The sequence below is a fragment of the Telopea speciosissima genome, chromosome 4 (assembly GCF_018873765.1).
Source record: "Telopea speciosissima isolate NSW1024214 ecotype Mountain lineage chromosome 4, Tspe_v1, whole genome shotgun sequence".
NCBI classification, from domain to species: domain Eukaryota; kingdom Viridiplantae; phylum Streptophyta; class Magnoliopsida; order Proteales; family Proteaceae; genus Telopea; species Telopea speciosissima.
Window position 1 is genome coordinate 41,561,288 of NC_057919.1, and position 9,805 is coordinate 41,571,092.

A 9,805-nucleotide genomic window follows, 5' to 3' on the forward strand; every position below is an offset into this window, starting at 1 on the left:
TCCTGCCATTTTTTATTTCCACTTATTTTGTCTGAGTTCCACAATATTTGGTCATGAGATCAGGTTGGTTGTGCAGGCACCTGAGTTATTTACAACAGCTCCTGCTCTTGCAATTCCGAAAGCTATTTTAAATGCTGGGTTGGAAGCTTCACAAATTGATTATTATGAAATCAACGAAGCCTTTTCCGTGAGACTTTGTTATTTGATTTTGAATATTTTTCAGCATCTAATTCATCAGCATCTTATTTACCATATATAAGTATATATATATATATATCAGGCTCTTTATTTTGAGAATCATATTTGCCGCCTATCTTTACAGGTTGTAGCTCTTGCAAACCAAAAGCTGCTAGGGCTTAATCCTGTGAGTCTGCAACTTCCCTTTGTAACATTTTGTCCTTGAGATCCATGCGGCTTATTCTCTTAATTTTTGCGATGAGGTGCTCTAATCATAAGGTGTCTACCTGCCTATTTTATTTTGCATGCAGGAAAGAGTTAATGTGCATGGTGGAGCAGTATCTTTAGGGCATCCCCTAGGTTGCAGTGGAGCTCGTATCTTGGTCACGCTTTTGGGGGTATATTTTTAATGGCTTACATTTGTTCATTTGTCAACCGTAAAGTTGACTGATTTTATCAATCTACTAACATTGTATGTTTATTTTTCATTATTCCCCTTTTTGCTTCCATGTTTCTTCCACCCCTCGGTCTTTTGTTGTGTCCTTTTAACATATATGGATTTCCTGAACATAAGGAAGATTTGTCTATTCATGTTTTGTGTGTTTGTTTATATGCTAAAATTCTATTGGGGGAGTGTATTAAATTTCAACTTGGGATGCATTTAACCCATTCATGCAGGCCTGCTCATAATAAATGTCATATTTAAGGTACAGAGAGTAATATGATTTTGCTTTTTCTCAGCTGAGGGGTAATAATGTTGCAGGTGATGAGGCAGAAAAATGGGAAATATGGAGTTGCTGGTATTTGCAATGGGGGAGGAGGAGCATCTGCCCTTGTTCTAGAGCTCATGTAAGCAATTTATATTTGGTAAGATTCATTTGTTCAATTAAATAAGTTCATAGTTCTGTTAGAGTTTATGTGTTAGGGGTATATTTGTCTATGTTTTTCTTATCAACAAGGTTCTAAAACTCGGGTTTCGACCAGCCAGAAACCGAGTTCATCTCGGTTCAACCATATCTCTGTCGAAACCTGAGACTTTCTCTAGGCTAAACCGAACCTTGGTTTCGAGGCCCAGAAATTGTTTACCTTGCCCTGATTCTTGTTGTGTTGCCTATTTTTGACATTTTAAACCCAATCCATGCATTAGTTTCTGTTAGCATTATTAGGAGTTCTTTTTTCTTTAGTTCAAGCTGGATCTTCTTTCTTTACTTATTTGTATAATCCAGCTTGAGGGGGAGTGTTGAGAAGTACTGTTCGTGTGATACTGTTCACGTGAACAGTGATTTGGTTGATATGTGTATCTTCTATTTTCCTAGTCCTAGTTGGAGTCCTAGTTTCTAATTATGTCAAGTGCTAATTCTATTGTGAGTTGTTAGTCTTAGTTTCAGTTTGAGTTGTTAGTTCTAGTTCTTTTCCTATTGTAACTTGGAATCCTATCATGATTAGGAATTCCTAATCTGATTAGGAGTTCCCCTTTCTATTTGTAATTTCCCATAAATAGAGGGGCTTTCTTATCAATAAAAATAACAAGTTATTATTCTCTCATTCTCTCTTTTTTCTCTTCTCTCAAGTTAGTGGTTACAGGTCCTAGGTTTTCTACATGGTATTAGAGCATTAACCAGTACCTGGTTCTCTCTGTAAAAGCTGTTTTGAGAGTCGTTTTGGGTTTCTAGTTTGAAGAACGAAACCCTAGTTCATAGAAGAAGAAGAACTAGGGTTTCATATACTGATTTCAACGAAGATTTGTATGAAAAATCATACCTGATCGATTCCCTGAGCATAATCCCCAACCCACCGTCACCCACTTCCTTGGTTCCGCCAGAACCGAACAAAAAAAAAAAAAAAAGTGCAGAGAATAGACAGAGTACGAGACAGAGAAAGGAGAAGTGCAGTGAGAAATCGAGAAGCAGAAAAAAAATAAAATACATACCTGTTTCCGAATCTTCTCGCTATTCAACTCCCCGCTTGGCTCCCTCGCATTGTTGCGTCCATCGAAGTTATGTAGCCCTTTCTTCCTCACAGCGCCTCCTTCATTCTTCCTCTCTGGTTCGACAGAATCAGACACCAAAGTCGAAAACGTTCTGCTACATGTGGATTTTCTGCTATGTTTCTCAACTATCGGATTTTTCCGTTATAGATATGCTGCCATCGTGGTTGATTGCTGCTGTTTATTCCTTCCATCTGGAGATTGAAGGGCTTGCTTAGGGTATCTTCTTTTATTGTTGAATCGATTGTCGTTGTTGCTGAATCGATTTGATGCTGTGGTTGCTATCGGTTGCTCTTGATCGATTGCTGTCACGATTTATTGGAGACTGTAGCTTGCACAACTTCACCGTCTCCGCCTGATCTTTTTCTCGGTTGCAAGGAGGAGAGTTTTGGAGTTGTGGCTGAGTTTCGTAAGGTTGAAGTCGAGCTACCGCTGCCTCTAGTTCCTCTTCTTCCGTGGTTTCCGCTGCTGTTTGGAGCCTTGAGGTTGAAGACGTTGGGCTTCTCTTACTCGGTTCATTCTCCCCTATTTGGTATTTAATGCTCCTATTACCCCTACCCTAATTAGTACCCTTCCTTTTCATGTCTATTTACATCTTTACCATTATATCACTAATGTCCCACGAGTCTATCATGCATTAGTTGCTTTGTTTCCTTTTATACCCTTATCATCTTCCCTTATCCCATAGTATCCCTATTTTATCCTATCTTCCAATTTTACCCTTTTGCCTTTGCTTGTGCTAATTGGATTTCAGCTTAATTACGACTATGCCATTCCCATATTTATTTACCCAAGAGCCTCTTGCAAATTCTGGTTTATTACCAGATTGCCACTCCCTTAAATTTGGCCTTGCTTATATATGGATTTCCCTTGAATTACAATTCTGCCATTACCTCTTGTTATTGCCTATTGTATACTTGGATGGGTCCATCCCGACGAAATTGGGTATTTTGACCCGGGTTCCACATCAATTGGAGATTGCATGATGTAATTACAGAATTGCCATTGGGTATACATATATGCCATATTATTGCTTTTGTGGGCCTAGATCACATCAATTTGTTTTTTGGCAAATTGGTACTTAAATGATATTGAGGTTGGAGTTTGTTTTGAGGGGAGATTGGAAATTATTGAGATACGGTGATATACAAACTGCCATTCCCTATTTGACTACCCAATTGACCCTTAAAAATTCTGGTTTATTATCGGTGTTTCCTTGGCTTGGATTGTATTTAAAAATGGATTTCCACCAAATTACAGCCATGCCATCCTTTTTTTACAACACCGTTCCCTTTCAATAATTCTAATTCCCTTCATATCCCTTACCTTTGGTATTTACCCATAACACCTTTGGAAACTTCGGTAAATTACAATTTTACCATTTCTTCCTTTTTAATTACCCATAGCCCCTTTGGAAAATTTTGGAATATTATATTTTGCCCTATCTCTTACATCATCTCGTTATGTCCACGTGTACTACACCGTGGGGGATTATGTACGATACTTGCGCAGCCTATTACGAAGCGTAACTGGAGGAACACTTGGTGCAAAACATAGAAGATCGTAGTTTCCACCATTGCCATTGGGTATCCTTCGTTATTGGGTTGAGTTTGCCGTAAGGGGAGATTGAAGTATTGAAGAGTATTGAAGATATTTGGTTGTTGCCTATTTGAGGACTTTCGGTTGGGTTGATACGCTTTTTCCGCTCCCCGATTCGATTTGTTTCCGCTTCTGCACGCTCTAGTTATTTAACTTCAAGATTTTATGTCACTATGACAATCGAGATTCATCACCGGTTAGCTATGAAGATCGTTGAAAGCTACCTTTTTGGAAGAAATTCCAGTCTCGATTTCTTGATCATGTCTATCAGTTTTGAAGATCAACTATTTTTCAAGTTCTTGAAGGTTTATTTGGGAGTTACATTCGTCTTAAAGCTGGATTCTCACGCAACTTAATTTCTTCCCATTTTTGTTCAAGTTTGGCATTAGTACCTTGTATGCGCCAACTTGAGGGGAGTGTTAGCATTATTAGGAGTTCTTTTTTTTTAGTTCAAGTGGATCTTCTTTCTTTACTTATTTGTATAATCCACTTGAGGGGAGTGTTGAGAAGTCTTGTTCGTGTGATACTGTTCACGTGAACAGTGATTTGGTTGATATGTGTATCTTCTATTTTCCTAGTCCTAGTTGGAGTCCTAGTTTCTAATTATGTCAAGTGCTAATTCTATTGTGAGTTGTTAGTCTTAGTTTCGTTGAGTTGTTAGTTCTAGTTCTTTTCCTATTGTAACTTGGAATCCTATCATGATTAGGAATTCCTAATCGATTAGGAGTTCCCCTTTCTATTGTAATTTCCCTCTATTATAATAGAGGGGCTTTCCTATCAATAAAAATAACAAGTTATTATTCTCTCATTCTCTCTTTTTCTCTTCTCTCAAGTTGCGATTACATGGTCCTAGGTTTTCTACGATTTCACATAGAGAACACTAAAAATATTACTTGTTGTTTTGATCCAAGTTTGATATCGTATATTGTTCTTGGACATGGTATCGAATATGGTTTGACGGAACATAATTCCTTCAATATAAATGAGATTTAAGTAATCTTGGATTTGTTAGAAAGCTTTGTTTTGATAGCTTTCCAACAAGTCCAAGATTGCTTAAATCTGATTTATATGAAGGAGCTATACCGGTCAAACTTAATTTGTCTTGTGAATGTTGTCGATCGCTCCGATTGAAAATATTTTTTTGGACATCAAAACAAATGAATATTTTACCGTACTTTGGTTTTTAGCAATGTTTTACCATATTAAGATTTATGGAATTTTTAGATTTGAGAAAAACCCTAACATTAGAAAGTTGAAAATTGCACCTACTATTGAAAATCCAGTCTTTGTTCATGAGAACGGGGTTGACTTTTCTTTCCTTTTGGAATTTGATTTTTAACTATTTTATTGGATTCAAATAGGGGTATTTTCTTATTTATGAATAATATCTTAACTTAAATGGTATTAGACATAACTAAGTGTTTGTCCTGGTTTTTGACTGTTTCTGGCATAAATATCTATCTGTCCTAGTTTTGAACCAAGTTTCCCCTAGTTTCGATGAGCATATGTGTCGAAACCGCAAATTATGGTCGAAACCCATGAACCCGGTCAAATCCGGTGATTTTATAAAATCCCCTTAATCGTCTCAGAAACCTGCGAAACCGAGTTAACTTGGTGGTCTCGGTCGAGTTTTTCTTCTATGGTTATAAGATAGAGAGTTGTAATTTTACCTTTTTATTTTCTTTTTATCTTTTACCTCCTTACGGAGGCCTTTGTAATTCCTAAAGAATTATTAGTGGAGTAAATAGGAGTTAGGAAATTTCTCTCCATAACTCACGAGTCTCTCATCTCTCTTCTTCTTCTTCCTATCTTCTTCCTTTCTTCCTCATTGTTCAGCTGTAAACCCTTGTTTCCTAACTACAATCAAACCACCTACATATTCTAACTTGGTATCAGAGCAAGGTTGACTCTCAAACCTTGCTCTTCTTTCTTCTTTACCTCTCTTTGGAACCCTAAAAAGGTAAAGGGTTCCATAGAGACCATACCATGTAAAGTATCTTACATTGAATCGTTAGTTGTGGTCTAATCTTCAAAGCATTGATGAATGGGGGAAGTTTCTTGCCTTGCTAGATGGATTGAGGCTCTAGAAGGTGCATCCAAGTGCTGCCAGAGGTTACCGCCAGCTTCCTCCTTCTCTGTTTCGATTCTGCCTATTGGAAGCTGTTTGTGTTGAGGCTGGGCTCCTTTGAATCGCTTAGAGGCCCTTTTTAAAGCCCCCAAGGGCTCAATTGGTGAAGGGAACATATTGGAGAGCTTTACTCTCTTTTTCGAAACTGCACAGGTACCACCAGCAGTGTCTTTTTCCTCTTATTGAAGTTTTTTTGAGGCTGTGATGCTTTGAACTCCTGTTAGCTACTGTGGGTAGCAGATTTATGTCTTGTTATGGCCTTGGACTGCTGTTTGTTGGATGTTGGAAGCATTTAGTTTGTTTTTTAATCAAGGATGTGCTCTCGGTTTCCCTGTTGCTTGCTGATTTCATTCTTGTGGTTGGGTTGAGGTTGCTCCCCATTTGGGCAAGACTATATTGAGTTCCTTTGAGTTCTTTGGCATTTTTTCCACCATGACTGGGAATGATTCTGATGCTAGTGGGCCTTTCGGAACTACTATTGGCAGCTCAACTGCTCTCCCCACCATGACCTTCTTTGAATACCCCAATACCTAACTTTCTATTGTGAAACTTGATAGTACCGACTACTTGGATTGGTCCCGTTCGGTGAAGTTGTCCCTTCTCATCAGCATCCTCTTCAGGGGGAGAATAGTTGGAATGGAGAGGATGTTGATATTCCTTTTCTCCCACCTTTGCCTACTTCCCCATTTTTGTTTGATATTGGGAAACCTAAAGAAGGAGCTGTTATTGATATTGGTGATCAAGGGGCTGTTGTTGAAAGTGGTTCTGGTAATGGGAAAGATTACCATATTCAGTACAAAAAAGATGAATGCTTGAAGGCTAAAGGGAGAAGAGCTGCCAAGAGCCCTGTTTGGAGCCACATCCTGAGTTCCATCCTCCTCAATCAGGTGATCTTCTTTCTGATTTAGATCTCCCAATTGCTACTAGAAAAGGAAAAAGAGCTTGCACTAATCCTATTGCCCAATTTTCTTCCTATGATGCTATCTCCCCTAGGGGTCTTGCCTTTACCACTGCTCTCTCATATGCCACTATTCCCAAGAACCTTAATGAGGCTATATCTGACCCAAAATGGAAGAAGGCCATGTCAGAGGAAATGATGGCTCTTGAGAAGAATGGTACATGGACTCTAGTTGATCTCCTGTGGGGAGAATTCCGTTGGATGCGGTGGGTCTATACAATCAAGTACCGATCGGATAGTACGTGGGCGGAGATATAAGGCTTGGTTGGTAGCCAAAGGGTCAAATTTATGGCATTGATTATCAAGAGACTTTAGCTCCTGTGGCCAAGCATAACTCAATCGAGTCCTCCTATCGTGGCAGCCAACAAAGAATGGTCATTATATCAATTAGATGTGAAGAATGCTTTTCTTCATGGTGATCTAGAAGAGGAGGTGTATATGCAACCTCCACCAGGCTTCAAGTCTCCTTCAAAAAGGGAAGGTGTGCCTCCTCAAGAAGGCACTTTATGGTCTCAAACAGTTACCCAAAGCTTGGTTTGAGGGGTTTCGATAGGTCATTCTAAAGAATGGATATTCCCAGAGTCAGGCTGACCATACTTTGTTTATCCGGAGAGGAAATGGTACAGTCGCTGCCATAGTTATCAAGGCATTGCCATGGCGACGCCATGGCGTTAGACTCCTTGGTCGCCATGGCGGTGTCGCCTTGTTTTTTACCCTCTAAAACACCATGGTCGCCTTCCGCCTTGATAACTATGGTCACCGCTTCGATTGTTTATGTTGATGATATTGTTGTAGCCGGAATGACACAGATGAGATAAAGAGGTTAAAATCTAATCCACGACGACAGTTTGAAATTAAGGATCTTGGACTCTCGAAGTATTTCTTGGGGATTGAAGTATCAAGGTCAAAGAAGGGCATCAATATTTGCCACGGAAGTTTGTTTGGACCTATTGAAAGAGACAAGAATGTTGGGATGTAAACCAGCCAACTCCCAGATTGATCAAAGCACAAACTTAGTGAAGCTGTGGTTCTCCTCTTGTAGATGCGGAAATACGAGGTCGGTTGGGAAATTGATCTATCTCTCCTTGACACGGCCGGACATCGGTTATGCGGTTGGAGTGGTGGTCAATTCATGCATGCTCCCAAAGTGGACACCTAGATGTTGTCTATCGCATCACCAGTACTTGAAATCCTCTCCGGGAAAAAGGTCTTCTATATGCGGACATAGTAAGCGAGGATAGAGGGCTGCAAGCGATGCGATTGGGCTGGTTCTATTTCTAGCAGACGATCTACATCAGTTGCTACTTTGTACCCTTGTGGGTGGTAATCTTGTTACATGGGAAGTAAGAAACAACTTGTTGTTGCTAGATCAGCATGGAGGCTGAATTTAGAGCCATGGCTATGGGGTGTGTGAACTCATTTAGTTGAGGCGATTAGTTCAGGTGGGGTTCGACTATGAGGATCCATGCAGCTCTGTTGTGACAACAAGGCTGCTATAAGTATTGCTTATAACCCTATGCAACTTTGACCGAACAAAGCACATTGAAGTTGATAGGCACTTCATATAAGAGAAGGCTGGATTCAGGTTGCATTTGTACACCATTTGTAAATACAGGTGATCAACTGGCAGACATTTTCACCAAGGGTCTCATTCCTAACCAGTTCAGTACTCTTCTATGCAAGCTCGGAATGTATGACATTTATTCTCCAACTTGAGGGGGAGTGTTAGAGTTTATGTGTTAAGGGTATATTTGTCTATGTTTCTGTTATAAGTCATAGAGTTGTAATTTTACCTGTTTATTTCCCTTTATCTTTTACCTCCTTAGGGAGGCCTTTGTAATTCCTAAAGAATTATTAGTGAAGTAAATAGGAGTTAGGAGATTTCTCTCCCTAACTCACGATTCTCTCATCTCTCTTCCCCTCTCTTCTTCCTTTCTTCCTCATTGTTAAGCTGTAAACCCTTGTTTCCTAACTACAATCAAACCTCCTACATATTCTAACTAGTTCAGCATTATCTATTAAGTATATCACTAGTTGGGTGAAAAATGTATGGCTTTGTTTGACTATAGAACTTTCTTTAAATGCAAGGAGAGTACTACTGAGTTAAAACATTTTCAATAAGACAATAACATGAGATCAAGTCAGACGTAGCAGTAAGGGTGTCAATCGGTTCGGTTTCGGGTATTCGGTCCGGTTTTGGTTCGGTTCCATGCATTGTAGGTGTGACCCGAAACCGAACCGATACCCGACTCGATTTTGTACTTGCAACCGAATCCGAACCCCCCTCGGTTCGGTCGGTCTCGGTTCTATTTCGGTTTCATAAAACGGTTTTCATTCGGGTCTCATTTGGTTTTTACTGTAATATAATTCGGTTCTTGTATATGGTTCCTTTTTTTTTATGGAATGACAACACCATCAAACCTTCAAATTGACAATACTACTTTGTTTTTAGTAAATTTCAAAATGCCTTGCCGATTAGATATTTGGATCGTTTGGACTTAGGAGAAAATAGAACGTTTGAATTTGAAAGAATTGTAAGATTAACTTGAAGTAAAAGAGTGAGACTTAAATAAAAGCAATAAAATAGGAAAGGGAATATGAAAAGCCAATCGGTTAGAGAATTAGAGTTATAGTGATAAACAATTACCAAAAAACAAATACGGTTTTGATTACTTACTTTAAATCTTTAATTACTTAATTATCTTATTAAATATCTTTTACCCAATTAAAAGAAATAGGGTTTAGGGATTAAATGGGTATTCGGTTCGGTTTCAGTTCAAATCGACGGTTTTGGACATGGAACCGAAACCGAACCGAACCGAATTAATATATCCACTATTTGAACCGAAACCAAACCGAATTAATTCTGTTCGGCTCGGCTCGGCTCGGTTAATTCGGCTCGATTTCGGATTCGGTTTTCGGTTTCGGTTAGATATTGACACCCTTACGTAGCAGC

General features: G+C 39.1%; 1 protein-coding gene across 6 annotated transcripts in view; it reads left to right on the top strand.

Moving 5' to 3' along the window:
• LOC122659854 (acetyl-CoA acetyltransferase, cytosolic 1-like) overlaps window positions 1-9,805 on the top strand; it is a 108,871-nt gene that overhangs the window by 78,719 nt on the left and 20,347 nt on the right. Inside the window, exons 10-14 of one of the 6 annotated variants that reach the window (XR_006332564.1) lie at window positions 77-187; window positions 323-364; window positions 489-575; window positions 941-1,084; window positions 8,859-8,996. Coding sequence is in view for 5 of the 6 variants with exons in the window: in XM_043854999.1 (XP_043710934.1) it covers window positions 77-187; window positions 323-364; window positions 489-575; window positions 919-1,071 (393 nt within the window). In the remaining variant the exon portion in view is untranslated. Of the gene's footprint in view, window positions 1-76; window positions 188-322; window positions 365-488; window positions 576-918; window positions 1,085-8,853; window positions 8,997-9,805 lie in introns of those variants that run through there. The other 5 variants (XM_043854999.1, XM_043855000.1, XM_043855003.1 and 2 more) reach the window with 5 other exon arrangements.